Source organism: Capronia coronata (genome assembly GCF_000585585.1).
Source record: "Capronia coronata CBS 617.96 chromosome Unknown acBCG-supercont1.3, whole genome shotgun sequence".
Lineage (NCBI taxonomy): Eukaryota > Fungi > Ascomycota > Eurotiomycetes > Chaetothyriales > Herpotrichiellaceae > Capronia > Capronia coronata.
Genome location: NW_006912895.1, coordinates 2,757,084 through 2,774,125, shown reverse-complemented (window position 1 = coordinate 2,774,125; position 17,042 = coordinate 2,757,084). Strand labels below are relative to the sequence as shown.

The 17,042-nt window shown below is 53.8% G+C and overlaps 5 protein-coding genes across 5 annotated transcripts; 1 reads left to right on the top strand and 4 right to left on the bottom strand.

Moving 5' to 3' along the window:
* Positions 1–5,571: 5,571 nt before the first annotated feature.
* Positions 5,572–6,084, bottom strand: A1O1_04307 (uncharacterized protein; the record flags this gene model as incomplete). The annotated part of the gene is made up of 1 exon (XM_007725202.1): positions 5,572–6,084. One exon carries the CDS (start codon positions 6,082–6,084, stop codon positions 5,572–5,574), a length of 513 nt encoding a protein of 170 aa, XP_007723392.1.
* Positions 6,085–6,087: 3 nt separating this feature from the next.
* Positions 6,088–7,212, bottom strand: A1O1_04306 (uncharacterized protein; the record flags this gene model as incomplete). Its single annotated transcript, XM_007725201.1, has 1 exon — positions 6,088–7,212. The coding sequence occupies one exon, from the start codon at positions 7,210–7,212 to the stop codon at positions 6,088–6,090; it is 1,125 nt and encodes a 374-aa protein (XP_007723391.1).
* Positions 7,213–8,913: 1,701 nt separating this feature from the next.
* Positions 8,914–11,592, top strand: A1O1_04305 (uncharacterized protein; the record flags this gene model as incomplete). Its single annotated transcript, XM_007725200.1, has 1 exon — positions 8,914–11,592. One exon carries the CDS (start codon positions 8,914–8,916, stop codon positions 11,590–11,592), a length of 2,679 nt encoding a protein of 892 aa, XP_007723390.1.
* Positions 11,593–12,310: 718 nt separating this feature from the next.
* Positions 12,311–13,669, bottom strand: A1O1_04304 (uncharacterized protein; the record flags this gene model as incomplete). Its single annotated transcript, XM_007725199.1, has 1 exon — positions 12,311–13,669. One exon carries the CDS (start codon positions 13,667–13,669, stop codon positions 12,311–12,313), a length of 1,359 nt encoding a protein of 452 aa, XP_007723389.1.
* A 634-nt stretch (positions 13,670–14,303) lies between these two features.
* A1O1_04303 (uncharacterized protein) lies at positions 14,304–15,698 on the bottom strand (the record flags this gene model as incomplete). Its single annotated transcript, XM_007725198.1, has 4 exons — positions 14,304–15,085; positions 15,142–15,308; positions 15,366–15,447; positions 15,506–15,698. 4 exons carry the CDS (start codon positions 15,696–15,698, stop codon positions 14,304–14,306), a joined length of 1,224 nt encoding a protein of 407 aa, XP_007723388.1.
* Positions 15,699–17,042: the final 1,344 nt, after the last annotated feature.

The window sequence follows — 17,042 nt, the reverse complement described above, 5'->3', positions numbered from 1 at the left end:
TTTCAATGGTACTATACCTCATGCATCGGCCGCGCTCGTGACAGCAGCGCATATGGGGCCGATCCTCACTAACATCCTTGAGGCTGCAGTGGTTAGGTTGCCTCACCGCGGCGCGGGCCGCTCAGAAAGCGAGGGGTGTTCCATGGCGAGCGAGCTATGCATGACCCTTTCTTACGGGCAACAGGGCTTGCGGCCCGCAGGTCAACAATTTCATCCATAAGGCCTCACCCTCCAACAGTTCATTTCACTTTTCTTCTCTCTTTCCTCTTTTCTCAGACCAATTTTGGGGCGTTGAAAGAGCGATGCCGTCGAAATTTGCTTTTTGACTACAGTGGTTTGAGCTGCGGAAGAGAGTGGAGCAGGAACCACGGGTTTACATTCCTAGCGAGTCGCGAGATCCACGGCGTTTGAAGGCCGGCCGATTGGTCGCGGGAGCAGAGGTGGCCATGTTGTCATGAAAGATAGCTGGTCAGTTGAGTCACACCGGCCGTCGAGTGGAACAACTCGCTCGATGACCTGCTTCTGCCAGCGTTTCTGGAGCCAACGGGTCTTGCAGCTGTTTGTACGAGGGATGCGAGAAATAGCTGGGTTGTTTCTGGCGAGTTGACTGCGGGGAAGAGGACCATTTCAAGTTGGACACGGCAAGCGACTAAGACTTGGTATTTACCAGCTCTAGGCACCTACCCCGGGGTCCCTGGGACTAGGTACAGTAATAGAGCACGGTTACAGGGGAGTCTGGACGCTGCTAATGAATGGTTCCTTAACTTCTACTCGGGCGCTAGGTAGGGCTCCCTAGGCTCCTCAGCCAAAGTGGCAACAAACAGCCACAAGCGCTTGTGCTATCGAGCAGCTTGAATTGCTATCGCTTGTATGCGCTTATGAGGGTCGTTTTGGCCACCAATAATAGCGCTCACAAGCGCATGTAAGTGGTTTGTCGAGCAGTCTAGGGAGGCTCCTTAGGTACTTAGGCCTCCCTAGCCCTAAGTGTCGTTAATTTTTACTAACACCCTACCTAATCTCTTTTCCCGTTCAATCTCCCCTTGTCCTATAGGTATTCTTCAGTGACATCGGGCAAGAAACGTCGAGTGTCACGACCGTCCCAGGAACTCTCAACGCAGCCTATCAGGCTATATTCAAGCTGGTAGAAGCGCCCAACAGGCCATTTGCGATATACCACCACGGCAACCTGGTACCTAAGGGTTGCATCAACAACATTGTCCTACAACCGCAGTTGACCTCACATTCTGTGACAGCAGTGCGTTGACTTCGAGCCTCTGAAATGAAGTATGTTCATAGGGAATTCCCCAATCCTGTCGCTTGACAACTCTGCCGTTTCTTCCGAGAGTAGGTATGATTTTCCATTCGAGGTGCAAATGCACCAACCTCTGGTTGACATTCCGTCGTACAGCAGCAAATCGGGGGATCAGTGGTGGGCATGGGTCGCAGTCTCGACTGTCTTCCGTCTCTACCTGCACTCCTACCCCTACTACATGGGCGTCGGTGTCACAAGACTGATGAAGTACCTCGGAAAAGCTCTTAAAATACAACCTCACTCAAATACATTGCTCGTTGTCCTACATTCGAATGGCCTATCGAACCAAAGCCTTTTCTTGATGCAACCGCAGGACTACATACCGCACGATTGGACCTTGAAATGAAGAGGAATCCCACTACTGAAGATGTCTGGGAAGCATTCTGATGCTATTGGTGTATGTTCTATTACGCAACAAGGTCACTCGCTGCATGTCACACAGCTTGTCAATTCCCAACGAGCACTTTGCGCCACCCAAGGATATCAATGTATTGTTTCCGCCCAAATGTTTGTGGCACGTCCACCGAGGAACGTGTTATCGAACCTCCGCCTCAAGACCCCGACGGAAAGCGTGATGCAGCCAGGATCCGAATCCCTAAAATCTAGGGTCTCTTCAAGGAGCTGAATTCATCGACTTCTCAGCGAGCGTCAATGGGCTTTGAGAGTGTTGCAGCGTTTAGAAAAAGGAGCATGCTGGAAGATGAATTTGTTACTTCCTTCAAGAGAGTACAGTCCTGAAACCACATGCACTTTTTCCAAGACCCCTACCACCAATATGGCTTGGTTTGGATTGGCGAACCGCTTGATGGCTTCCGATGGAAGCTAATGTATTCCTTATTGCAACGGTTGAAGTTCATGACAGCCAAGATATCCTGTTAGGTTGTGGAATCCTGGCAGGGCACAAGGTACGCAATCAGCTTACCACCCAGATCGGGTCTCTACTTCATGCTTGACCCACATTCTTGTCATGATCCTTGATCAAGTACCGGCCAGCTGGTGTCAATGGAGCGAGGATGCTACTTGGACGGAAAGCCCCCCAGATTCCCCTGTCACCCAGGCGTTTCCAGTCTGTAGACATCTAAGGTCTTGTGGAGCCCAGAGCATGCTTGGACGCTCCGTTCAATAGGGCCAGGGGAATAGGTGAAGGACCAACTCCCGGGACCCAGTGGCCTCAGGAAGAAAACCAGGCGCAGTCCCTACTAGTACGTCGCCTACAAATCTCGATCCTACTTCTGCAAGGTCTGATCCTAGGCTGACGCTAAGCGGCTTCCCCGGACCATACAGAGACCTAGTATGGAATACAGGCTACAACAAGGTCTGGAGGACATGTTTCAAGAATGCCTGTCTTGATACCCCTCTTGGGGATCCTTTGATTGGCGTCGATGACGATTGCTACGTACAACAATGTTGACGATTCAGAGACCTCGTCGATAACGTCAGCTACCTGGTCGTCGTGAAATCGTCGGGGAGTAAAGAAAGCTTCGCCCGGGGTAGCAGTTTGCAAGGGTAGCGGTGGAAACCACAAATTTACAACTTCCAGCATCACGACTATTTACGCAGAGTTATCGGGAATGGCGTCTCTCTGATGATTTGACATTTTCGCGTACCGCCTTCAACCTTGAGACACAGGGGCAGGCCTGCAAGTTCGAGAACACTTCATGACTTCGGTACAACTTCATTCATAGTACGCCTGATGAGAAAGACGAACAATCGCCAGAGCCCTCTCTTATTCGTCTCGAAACAATCGTCAGAGACATCAACCCACAGGAGATCAGTACTTGTGAGTTAGCCTTCTGGGAATTGGACTTACGAATTTGTCAATGATGCGTGTTGCTCCGCAGATCCATGCTGGCCCATGATCTGTCGGACGGGAGAATGCTCCTCTACATGCGGCAGGCTCTAGTTCTGTCCTCCGAATAACATCCCGGCGACATCACTATCACTCCGTTATGTGGGAGTTCTGTGTGGTATATCTGTCGACCTACATGCGCTCCTTGCTCTTGCAATCTCCCCGAATCCGCGGCAAGGTCTTTCCGGAAGAATGAGCACATCATTCCTGCAGCGTTCTGGCCATTGAGATGCGAGATTCAAAAGGTGATCGGAGATCGTCGTGCAAACAATGGAGGGCCTTCCAAGCTGCAAGCATACACCAGTCTTTACCGGTATAAATAGTCGTCCGCTCGCCCTCCTTGGGCCTGCTGTTTGTCCACTGGGTTGAGAATACTGCAAGTCCATCCAATTCGGCCACACATATCTTGTTGTCAACCACTGACCACTGCCCATTCAGCCACGTCTGCTCCGCTAAGCAAAACAAGATACGCCAGTGTTTGCCTATCTTCTCGAGAATGGGCCTTTATCCTCCAACGACCAAATCGGCAGGGACGGCCGCAGGCAAACTGGCGAAGGTTAACAAATCGTATCAGTCACGCGCAGGGGTGAGAAACAAACCTGAAAGCGCCATGGAGGCCGAGTTGGGTACGTCAATCGTATCGACATTGAAATATATTACTCAAGTTATGGCAGCACAGGTTGGGGCGCAATTCGATGCCACCTCCACTTCACAGACCTCTGGCAACACTAAGACTCGGAAAGCCGGAGATTCTACATCAGGACCGAGGCTTTGACATCCGACCTCCATGGACCACAGGCAGGAAACCCCCTAGTGGATTTACACTCAATGGGCATCGTGGTGGCTTGTCAAGTTCTGCACTTTTTGCATCGCCTCTCACGCACGCTTGATCGCTATCCGAGCGATTGCTCCCTTTATTTCGAAAAGCCCCGGGGAAGCGATAGAAAACGTGTCAACATGTCACAACCATTGTTTATAAAATATGCTACTCAGCAGACCCAGGGTCTTTGTCACACGGCACCTGTCACTTTCTGCAAGTTGAGACGGAGCTGTGGCACGAATACCAGGTATTGACAGCACCTCTCTCCTCCAAGTGCAAGAACATGCATAACTGCGAAGGGCAGTGACATCTCCATGTGCGATGAACATGGCAATGGCAGCTGCATGAACGACCAGTATCCATCGTTCAGGTCCTAATCTCATCTGCCATGTCTTTTTCCTGCATGGTCTAGACCGAAAATAATGGTTTCAGTATCCCTAATCACACCACTGTTGCCGTCTTCATCTTTCTCCGCCCGATTTGTTGTTTCTGGATCATGTTCTTCTGAAATCGAGAATATACGTTATCTCGTCTGCAGCCATGGGTCTTGAAGGTCGACCCTCCTGACCAAACGACAGTCTCTCCACGTCAACTCGCAACAAGCAATGCATGTGTTCCACAGCAGCCTTTTGTCCTCCCACACTTCCCCAAGCTCGAGATGTCTCTTCCGACAGGACCCCTTTTGAAGCGCTGGATACTTAGTAGCACGGGGCATCCAATCTCCGCATTGCATATTCGCGGAGGCCGGGTGTTTCATACGAAGCTGGCAGAGCCAGGACCTCCCCTTATAGGAGGAATATGATCGGTCGTCGAGGCACAACTTGTTGCACATCCTTAAAATGATGAGGCTGTATGTTGCGAACTAGTGACCACTGAGCTTTTCGGACCGTCAGAGCATGTGTGAGTTTGACTTATTCAATATCAAGGTAACAATCGCTATTGTGATTCAGTTTTCTTCTGACATTGATGTCTGCTTCTCCTTCAATCCTTTCTCGCTAGCGTTTCAACGCGATCAGCCTTCTGACAGTTATCTCTGTGTAAATGGCTTTCAAGAACTTCTGTTACAGCGGTATACTAAAGTACCGTAAACACAGATGGAGGTTCTTTGGAATATTGAAAGGGACGGTGTACGGGCGGCCGCCCAACAGGAATTCTGCTACAAGGCTCAGAATTTCTATTACCTTGTCCCGTGATTCTCTCAGCTTTCGATGGTCCATCCAGTCAGAGATCCAGTTCTTTAGACCTCACAAGTATCTATGGAACGAATACTTAGAGATATTAGAAATGGCGAAGACTGGAAGAAATAAACCCATCATTCTGGGCATGATGAAAATCCATTCTATACTTTGTGTCAATCGAGTCAGCGTCTAATGGTCCCTAGACCAAGTACAGCCAATAGAGAATATAGAGATTCTACCTAGTAGGTCGTGCACCCTGATAACACTCACACTCCAATACGCACTCTCCAAGAGAATCAAGACTGGCACGTCCGAAAAATCCGCCCAAGTGTCCATCACCTGGCTGACACCTTGATGGGCTCAAATGTATTGGATCACCCGTTACTGCCGTCTGATGGCAACCAAGCGGTTCTCACACCTTGTCGTCTTCTAAGATATTGTGTTCGGCGTTGTAGGCCTCGGCGGCGCGCCCTTCGGCAAGGGTCACGTACTTTGTGAACTGGCGGGTGGGAACATGGTTCATGAACAACTCATCCAGCTCCTCGTAGGTCCGGTTTCGGGTCTCTGGCACCCAGAGCCATCCGAGGACGGCAAAGATGAGCATCAGGGCGCCAAAGACGAAGCCGATGCGGGCTTTGAGATTGCCGTAGCCCGGATTGAACATGTACGGGCAGACAAAAGACCACATGGTGCTCATGGCGTTGGAGGTGACAATGGCTATGGCGAAGGTCTTGTTACGCAGGGCCGAGGTTGGGACCTCGGCGGCAATGGCGTAGACGATTGAGCCGACTCCAACGTTGTAGAAGAAGTTAAACATGGTGTAGAAGCCGATCGCGGCCGTATTTGCGGCATCCGTATGGACCGAGCCGGCAATGCCCATGCAAAGCAGCAAGATTGTGATGCCTACACAACCGCCCACGTACATGGGTCAACGCCCGTATAGATCGGAGACGAGAACGGCGATGAATGCGCCGGAAATGGACAGGATCTGGCCGCCGATGGAGAGCAAAAACGACTGTCGGTCGCTGATCCCAAGGTACTGGTACATGAGGGCGCCATAGTTGTAGACAAAGCCCAGCCCAGACATGGGTTGTGCCTGGAATACCAAGATGGCAATGAGAGTGCGGCGCAGATTGGTGCCGCGGAAGCAGTCCATCAGGTTCGAGCTCTGGGTTTCGGCCTCCTGCAGGGTCAATTTGATGCTTTCAAAATGTCCCTCGGCGTCGCTGGGTTTGCTGTAGAGGCTGCTCAGGACTTTGCGGGCGGCCGTCTCCTTTCCCTTTTCGAGCAAATAGACCGGGGACTCGGGCATGAAAATGCTCCCGATGAGGGTGATGCCGGCGAACCCCCACTGGGTGCAGATCAAGGATTTCCATGACCAGTCGTCGGTCCAATTCGTGGTATAGTAGGCCATGACGGCACAGATCAAGGGACCCACGCACTGCGCCACATTGTTGAGGCCGACGAGAGAGGCGCGGATGGTCAGCGGCGAGATATCGGCAATGTAGGTCGTACAGTTGTTCATGAAGGCCCTGACGGCGACAAAGTTGAGGAACTTGCCGCCGAAATACATGCCAATTGACGTGGCGGCAAACTCGATGCCAATAGACGCCATGCCGAGCGCCGCGGCGGCCATGATGACCGGCTTGTTCCCGACCATGTCGGCGATGTAGGACCCGAGCCATGCGCCCACCATGATGGCGGCAGTGCCGCCGCCGCTCATGGCCGACTGCCACTTAGTGGCGACGTCGTACTCGCCGTCCAAATAGACGCCGAATCGGCGCTTGAACACGCCAATACCGATGACGGTGCCGGATGCTTGACTCTCGAAGCCTTGCACGACCTGCGCCCAGAGAAGAAGTGCGACCCAGAACAAGAGCTTGGGGTCCTTGCCAAACGACTCCAGGTACCCTCGATTATGTTCTTGCTGCTGGATGGCGCGTCCGTGGATCTCGCCCTTGGATTGGACTATACTCGATCGGTCGTCTGCGACCACGCGCAGCTCCTCCGTCTTGATCTCCATGGTCGTATCCTCCATGGTCGTATCCTCCATGGTAAAGATTCAATAAGTACGGTACTGTTGCCCTTTCCTACGTGTCAAGGAGAGCTTTGTCGGTATGTCGAGTACCCAAAATCGGCCTTCAGGAGAGCAACACTGGAGACTTCTGAACGGTTTCAAAGACTTGCGACGGCCTATATTTATATTCCGACGCAACCAGCATGGACATGACAGCGATGATAAGGCTGTAAAGACCATGGCTCTCGCCTTAGGTCACAGCGATGTCTTGTCGGCGGTCAATGGGCCGAGAAACATTGACCTATTTGCTTTAGCATTCCCGTGGTGCAGCTAAGCTGTCATTGCCAAGGATGGTAGATGAAAGTAGGAGAAGAGCAACTGGAGATCTCCGTGCGCAGGAGAGTACGGCTATCTCTTCCTGCATAGACTTGGATAAAGGGGGGAACGGTTGAGGGAGCGGGCGTCCGGCGCAGCAAAGAACGAAGGGGTTGGGCGCTGATAAGATTCACGTCGAGGGCTTCGGGCGGACGACCCGTCTTCCTTATCTTGACCCTCTCAGGTGCCTCTCGAGGTTACTGCATCTGTCGTTCTCCACCGAAGAGCGTAGCTGCTCCTGACCATAGACGGCTCGTGATCCACGCCTCCCGCAAGGCTGTACCAAGAAAGGAGGGCCATACTCACTGCTATCGAAGCCTTTGCGCGAAGTCAATCGTTAGCTCGAAGATGACTGATTGTTGATGCGGATATCACCATTAGATTGATTGATTCCTAGACCTTTTCGGTGCCCGCGAAGGGACCACGTAGATATCACCATTAGAGAATATATGGGCCATGGTTATTGTTGCTGTAGATATCGGCGGAGAATAGCCCGGGGTGACAGGGAACCACTCTGCCGGTGCAGCTGAAGATATCTATTATCGACGACAGTAGGTCCAGTGAGGTATCTCTTGTGCGGCTGGACGAGTCGCCGGCAATTGTTAGAGATTCGAAAGTCGCGCGGAGGTGTTTACGGCCCGACCTGAACAGGAGTGATGCAGTTGCAGTATGATTTCTAGTGTGAGAGCCGCCAAGCTACCAAGAGAAGCTTGTGACGCTGTGCCAGCCAGTGGCAGTACTCCGTAGGCATCCAAGCATCTACTAGTACCGTGCGGCGCGGCATCAGCCTTGTGCAGGGGGTTCAGCCTCATAAGCTTAATACTGATCGAGATACTATTCACCGCTCTCCGGGTCTAGTCGGTCGTACAGTCCAAGTATCGTGTCCCGACTTGACTATACCTGCTACTCCGAGCCCGCTTCTTCTACCCCCTCCCACCTCTCCTAGAGAGCTGGTCGTTGGTTCGTCAGCGTGGTTATGCGAGCGTCCCTGCGTGTCCCTGACATGTTAATCTGCTTATCATCTTTAGAATCTAGACCCAGTACGCGGCAATCTCCGGCACGTGAGGCTCTATTCACCTAGATAACAGATAAGTACCTATGTAGTTATTTGCTATCCGCAATGTCCGCTTCTGCGTCAACTTCTACACCAGGCTCGGCAGAAAGAGAAGCGAGAGGCTTTTGGAGAAGAAGCGACTGGCCTCGTCGGTGTAGCCCCCCCTGAAAGGGTGGTGACTTTCTAGCCTTGCTCGTCTTCAGCCACGCGCATACAGTAATGGTGGCCGTCCAGCCTACGCTCTGCGCGCCTACCATCGAGCAGCACCCGACGGGGTTCGGTGTTGGGGTGCCTTCGCCTCGCCTGTCATGGCGATTCGTGCTCCAGGATGGCACGCCGCCGAACTGGGAACAGCAGGTTACGAGATTGAAGTTGACCGTCCGGCAGCATCAGCGGCGGAAGAGCGCGGGCGCGGGCGGTACAGAGTGCCTGGCAGCGCCTCCGTCTTGGTGCCCTGGCCTAGTACGCCTTTGCGATCGCGCGAACAGGCGCGCGTGCGTGTCCGAGCCTTTAGCAACATGAAACTTGAACCCACGGGTTGGTCCCCCTGGACGTTGGTCGAATGTGCACTGCTGGAGCGTGGGGACTGGAGTGCTCGACCCATTACCAGCGCTCGCCCGCTCGATTCGGATGTCGCTGGCCCCTTGAGGCCCATACGGTTTAGACGCACATTTACCGTATCACCTGACGTCGCCGTGGCGGCACGGTCTCGGCTATACATCACGAGTCTGGGCGTATATAAGGCATTTGTCAACGGCAGGCCCGTCGGCGATCATTGTATGGCACCCGGTTGGACTAGCTACCACCACCGCCTGAACTATCAAGTCTTCGATATCGCTCCCTTACTGAACCCAAGCGGAGACAATGTCATCGCGGTCGAGGTCGGCGAGGGCTGGTATGCCACCCGGCTGGGCTTCAGCGGAGGTCGAAGGCATATCTATGGCAACGAGCTGGGCTTACTGGTCCAACTGGAGATCGGCGGCCCTGACACAGAGCGACTCGTGTTGGTCTCGGACAAGTCGTGGTCCTGTAATGCCAGTGCCATCACCCGCAGCGAGATCTATGACGGGGAGGTCTACGACGCACGAGAAGAATGCCCGGGGTGGAAGGAAGCGCCGGAACAAAACCACCAGACATGGCACGCCGTCCGCGAGTTGCCAATGCCTCAAGCGGAGCTGGTCGCTCCGGATGCGCCGCCGGTGCGGGTCACCGAGGTGATCAAGCCCGTCGCCTTGATCATCACGCCCACAGGCAAGACCGTGATCGACTTTGGCCAGAATCTGGTCGGCCGATTACTGGTCCGGTCTCTTCACAAACCCCGTGGACACGAGGTAACTTTCACACACGCCGAAGTCCTGGAGAATGGAGAGTTGGGGATTCGTCCTCTTCGCCATGCACGATGCGCTGACACGATCGTCTCATCGGGCGAGCCACTGCAGAATTGGTCTCCTCAGTTTACCTTCCACGGCTTCCGCTATGTTCAGGTGGACGGCTGGTCGCCAGAAGACTCGGACGGCCCGTTGCTTCTCGACACCAGCCTATGCGCCTTGGTTCTTCAAACGGACTTGGTCCGGACGGGCTACTTCTCGTGCTCGCATGCCAAGGTCAATCAACTGCATGAGAATGCCTGGCGGAGCATGCGAGGGAACTTCCTCTCTATCCCGACGGACTGCCCTCAACGAGATGAACGACTGGGATGGACGGGTGATCTCCAGGTCTTCGCGCCCTCGGCCAACTTCCTGTACAATACCGCTGGGATGCTCAGTGATTGGCTGAAGGACCTGGCCGTGGAGCAGTTGAAGGACGTGGCTGACGGTGTCCCCCCTTTTGCAGTGCCTAACGTTCTCCATGGTATCTTCCCTGTAGTGCCCCAGGCCGTCTGGGACGACGCGACTATCTTGATACCCTGGGCCTTGTATCGCTCGTACGGTGACGTGGGCATCTTGCGACAGCAATACCCGAGTATGGTGGCCTGGCTCGACCGGGGGGTCCGTCGGGGCCCCGATCGGCTATGGGACTCACAACTTTGGCAACTGGGCGACTGGCTCGACCCCACCGCACCGCCAGACCAGCCGGGGGCTTCTCGCACGAGCGGCAGCTTGGTCGCCGACATGTACCTCGTCCACGTCACGTCAGTCCTGGCCAAGATCAGTGATATCGTGGGGGAGGTCAAGGACGCCAGGCGATATGCCGCCGACTCCCAGCAACTGATGTCCACGTTCCGAGCCAAATACATTGCCCCATCGGGACTCTTGGTTGGCGACACCCAGACAGCTCTCAGTCTGGCCCTCGTGTTTGACCTGCATGAGACGCGCGAACAGGCGTCGCGCGCGGCCGAGCGATTGGCCGAGTTGGTGCAATTCGCCCGATTCCGCGTGAGCACCGGCTTCGCGGGGACACCGGTGATCACGCATGCACTGACCAAGAGCGGATACCACCAGATGGCTTACCGAATGCTGCTGGAGAAGAACCGACCTTCGTGGATGTATCCAATCAGCATGGGGGCCACCACAGTCTGGGAGCGGTGGGATAGCATGCTGCCCGACGGGTCGATCAACCCGGGCGAGATGACCAGCTTCAACCATTACGCTCTGGGATCCGTGATCAACTGGCTTCACGAGTGCGTCGCCGGCGTCAGTCCGCTCGAGCCTGGGTGGAAGACCTTCCGCGCCGCCCCAATCCCGGGCGGGACGATTGACCACGCCGAAGCAAGCTATGAGACGCCCTATGGCCGAGTCGAATGCCATTGGTCCATCCGGGATGGCGATCACTTTGAGCTCAGCCTGCTGGTCCCTGCCAACAGCCGCGCGCTGGTCATCATGCCCCACGAGCGGACACAGGATCCTGATGTCTCTGGGAAGTGGGTTGGATCGGGACGACATCGATTCCAGAGTCGGTGGGATCACCTTGCGCAGTGGTCCCCGAAGCCGCTGGGCCTTCAGAAACACCTGGAGGAAGCTTCAAATTCCTGGGAGGGCTACTTTTGAACAAAATCACGGTAACAGACGCAGTAGTGTCGTACATTGAATCTAGGTACTACTAATCTGTCCCAGTCCTCAAGGTTCTGGTCCTATTGCAGCATGTAATTCACGCTACTTGACTAGGCAGTACTCGGTACACACCAAAATGGCTGAGAAGGATCTGGAAGACAGAATTTTCTCTCACGGAGAGAGATTGCACAATACCATATACCGAAGTACCAGGGACAAACGAGGGTCTCGCCAACCAGAAGACGAAGGGCACGAATTTCTGCCCGAGAATCAGGTTCGGTCGGTTGCCATTTGACGTCAGTCGTCTGTATCAGGTATTGTGCTGTTTGATTGGCTGCAGTGTTCTCGGGGAAGCTAGTAGCCGCTATATCTTTGACCAATCCTTTTGCAACATGATGACAGTGACATCATACTTCAGCCTTGTGAGGTCAGCCAATGGGGGGTGACTTGGAGGTGACTATCCTGGGTGAGCGCGAGGCTGAGTAGGCTTCCGACAAGCACGACAAATTAGACGAACGAGATCCTTGGCCAGGGTACGGGTATGGGTCTTCTGACCCGGTTCAAGTTGTGTTTCTGATGAAATATGACACGCTCGACAGCCGATGACTTGGGTCGTAGTGACGTTCATTGGTATTTCCCTTTGGTTGCATTCCGCTCGGTGATAGTTGACGGCCACGCGACTCTAAGACTCTTTATATGGTCAAGCATAGCGATGCTATCGTCTGCCCCCTCTATACCCTTGTATCTCCCTCAAAGTTTGAATCCTGCGAAGTTTCCGCGCCCCGTAGATGGAGAACAAAGCACTCAGGATAATACAAGCACTCGTAACGGCAGGAAATCCCCAAGTCGAATCCTCCGCATGATTAACCAGATTCATACCAAACAGCCCCGCGACCAAAGTACCTGCAGCCAATCCCAGAGTATGGATGGCAATCCGGGCCTCCAAGAACATGATCTGGTTCCGTTGAACAGCAAGAGCCGAGCGGAACGTGTTCTCCTTCCTGCGAATGACACCGATGGCCCCCGCTGCAGACTCCACCAGTGCATCGGCTGCCTTGTGATACGCTTCTAGCATGTACTCTGCTTCCTGATGATCACTTACGGCATGAGGTTTCCCGGCGCGCGTATCGGTCAAGTACATAGAGGCCAGATCTTCGTCGGTGTCGAGAACTTCACGGATAGTTTCACGGACCAGACGGGCTTTCTGCTCGATCTGGCCCAGGCGTCGTGAACGCTCGAACAGCAGGTCAATCCCGACAGCGGCCAGACCAGATTCCAGACGTAATTCACGTGCGCTGTGTTCGGCCTTTTTGCGTGCATCGATGAGTTCTTCACGCAGCGTGGAGAGGACGGCAACCAGCGCGGCTTCCACGGCGCGTAGTTCGTATGGAAGATCCGATGACAGAGTTGCTTCGCTGGAATTGAAACCGACTAGTCTCCTTTTGAAATCATGTTCGAGAACACTGGTGGACTTAGTACCAGTACCGGCACTATTGGTGGCGCTGTTGCTGTTGGTAGTATCTTTCGTTATACCATTGACGAGCAACGCCTCGTCTGCTTGGATAATGATACACAAATCAAAGAACTGCACCAAGATGGTTGCGGGCCGGACCAGGATCCGCGTCACCGCCTCGGAGCGCAAGTCGATATCGCGCAGATCTCGATACCGTAGGTCGAACTGTGCTGCGATCTCCGTCTTGGTGAGCTCTGCATACTTGGACGCCAGGGGATCGGATTTTTGGAAGTAGATGCACGAAATCCTCTCGTTGGCGGTAGACGGCGTTTGGGAGGACTCGATGGCTGCGGGCTCCTCGAGGAGCTGATCAGGGTCGGGATCATCTTCTTTGGCTTCATCGGCTTCATCTTCTGTTTTTGGTTTGGCGGTTTTGGACAGGCTGCCAGTTTGAGAATAGAATCTCGTGAACGCAGATTTCCCGATCAGCGGGTGTCCAATGCGCAGAGGTGGCTGTGACAGTCTCGGGGTTTGTGATAATAAGTTCGCGCCAGACGGTCGGAGACCTAACCAGCATCTGGCGAACCGACCGTGCGGTCCGACAATTATTCGTCGGGACATTCTCAGTTGTCCATCTTGAGTTTGACTTCCGGACTAGACTTTCAGGCCGGTCAGAAGTGCTTTTGAAACGATGAGGTAAGGAAGTCGGTCGCTCGTTAGTGCGAACGACGGGGAACGATGCTGGCGTTGACGTCGCTTCTTCGACCCGGGACGCCATCGCCAACTGCCAAGCCTTTCGCGATGCCGAATATACATGTATGTACACCCCTTACCAGGTCTCCTACAACAAGTATAACTCAACTGCTTCAAAGGGTGCTGCCAATTTAGGGCGATGAAAAGCAGGGTGGAGGGTCACTCAACATGGGGACGTTTCTACTATCACACAGCCTGCGCCTCGGGAGCAGCATATACGGGACGCACTACCCGGGCCATCACAATGTCGACAAGACCTGGTAGGACACGACACTTTCAGAGGCTTGCAAATGCTCTCAGTCAAATCAGCCTTGGGCAAGAGAAAACTGGCAGAAGAATAGCCCAGTCAGACTGTTGCGCCACGGTCGCCTATGCAGCTCGAAATAGGCTTCACACGAAGTGAGGGCAGGGGGCAGGGGGCAGGGGCCATCATTATTATTTCAACTATGGACGCATAAAAAATAGAATAGCTTGCTCCACGCAGGTCATGATATGCAACAGGTCACTTCCATATCGGCAGGCAGAGGAACACCACCTCCAAGATGATCGTGACGACCAAGGCCCCAATCATACTCTGAATGACAATCTTGCGCTGTAACACGCGCAGCCCCTGATCCTTGACTCTAATCTTGCGTTCGAACAACATCAGCTTCCGCACAAACCGCACCAGTGCATTGGGGCGCTTAGGCGTAGCGCCCTGCTCAAGACTGTCAACGCGCTCCCAAGGTAGTTCCTGACGACGAGAAAAGAGGAGAAGAAGAAAGCAGGATCCGCGCCAGCCGGCGAAGAGGAACGAGACCCCGACGAACCAGAATGGGGCAGCGGCAATCCCTCGCCAGCGGACAGAGTGGTGGATCGAAGGCGATGCAAAAGCCAGCAAGAGCATGGTGAGCAACCCCAGCGTGGTGAAGAGTATGCCGACAATGGTGACCATGCAAAGTGTCTCAAAGGTACCATTCTTGACGCCAAGTCGGATGAAATTGCGGTGCGAGCAGTTCTTGAGAAGATAGTAGATGTGGTCGGCAATGGGGGCTAGGACCTGGGGGGAATCCGATTTCTGCATATCACTTAGAGCACGAGTCCTCATACTCGCAGGGAGATTGAGCTCCTTGGGCGCCCCGGGAACAAGGAACAGCAGTGACATTTGTTGGAGCTCCTCAAAGTTTGAATAGTTGGCCAAAGTACGGTCGGAGGTCTCGGACGGGCGTGAAAAGAAGGGACGGCATCGTTTCCACACGCTGAGGTCCTGCGACGGGACGAGGCTCTCGATGTACCGCACGAACTCTGGAGAGCTTTGTTAGTATGGACGAGACTGGCTAGTATGGGGCGAGTTGCAGTACCGGTTTCTTCGTTGTTTCGTTCCAGATCCGATTCCTCACCAGGTGCGACACCCGCATAGCTGGTGTACGTGCCCGACTTCTCGTCCGAGAGCTTGAGCAGCCGCGTTGCCGGGTCGGATACACCAGCCTCTTTATCTTCATCGTAACGAGCCTGGTAGTCACGGAACCTATAGAGCGAGTGAGAAGATAGGCCTACAAAGACTCTGCTGAATGAAGATACTCACCATATCAGGAATTCGAGGTTCTCCGGCGACAACTCTATATGCTTCAGGTACATGTAGAAATCATACAACGACAAGGGACTGCCTGTAAATCGGACTGTCAGTACTCCATGAACGAACGCATCATCGATTGGATCATTTACATGTCCGATTGGTAAGGACACGCTCAAGGGACAAGTCAGCGGGAATAGCAGTATCGGATTGTGACGAAATGGACGGCGCTCTTGATCCATGGCTATCCTCGATCGCCGCGTTGGCCGTCTGGGTAAAAGTCTTGGGGTCGCGATAGGAAGGCTTTTGGTACCAGTGTAGCCATGCGGGCAGAATGCGCACCATGATGGGCAAGTCGTCTGGCTTTGTTATGGAGATCTACCCGGCGAGTGCAGCAAGGACAGATGGACGGTCGATCAAGTCCGGTAGGACGACGAGCACCCAAGATATATAACAACTTCCACAGGATACGTACATGGCCCTGGATCTTCGGACCGCCAGTGGTGGTCCTTCAAACCTTCCTGCCGGCTGCTGGCTGCTGGACAACGTTGATAGCTGTCGTGGAGAGGTCGTCGCTGACTAGGTATGTTTCCATGTCTCTCATCGCCTCTTTGGGAACTGTCCGTCGGAGTCCACGTCCAATTGTCGAGGCAGGACACAGAAACCAGGTGGGGTCGGCGTCACTAGAGTTGGTTCCTCTTCTGTAAGGAGGGGGCGTCCCAGCTGTGATTGTGCCTGGTTCCTGTCCCAAAAGCAAACCCTGCTGAACTGTTGTTGTCAGGTAGACCCCTGTAGGCTTTTCATCAATTTGATCGAGAGGTTCGCGCGCTCCCAGAGATAATCCTAGTCATCCACGACTGCACCTCGCCAAATCGCCAGAGCAAGGGCCACAGGAAATCTTCCAAAGTTCCAAGGGAAACTCATTTACGTACACCCAGCAGCGCCACCGTTCACCCAACCTGGTCGCCCCCTTGACACCTGTCAAACATGTTGTCAGGTTCACCCACGCTTCCCTGATGCAGGCATCCAGCTCACGCCGCTTGTGGAAATTGGTCGCCAATCGTGAGGCCTCTGGAGGCAAGCCTAGCGAGAGAGAGGCGATTGAGAGGACATGTGAATGCATGCTGCCCATCGCATTGGACGAAGCGAGGTCGAAATGGTATCTGTTGGACAAGTCTGAAGGTGTAGCCACAACAATCGTGTGTCAAAATATCATGCTGGACGATTCGCAGCCCACGACAAGAACAAGCATCCTTCGGCTTCTTCCAGGTGGGAGGGATTCAACTGAGGGGTGACCCTTGCTCAGCTCTCTCATGCCTCGTTCATAGGTGCCGCGTCTCTATGCAAGAGATACGTACCTAGTCATGTCTGCATCTCACCCTTGACGCCCAAGGACATCCAGTGTCGGATCTTTGTGCCTTCATCGGGCAATGTCAGCCTAAAGGAGGAACAATCGACCTCTCCCAGTGGCTGGGATGGATGAAGCGAAGGGAACTGGAAACCCAAAGTTCGGATGAGGTACGGATCCAGAGAACATCTTGAGTCGGTTGGGCTTGATCGGTCACCACTTGAATGCCTAAGTGCTCCTTAGGTACAGGCGGCCTCTAAGTAGGTTTGCATTAGGGATCCAAAGCTGTCTGCAGTGCCTCTCGATGCCCCCGGATAGTAGTCGCTGAGCTCGCGTAACTA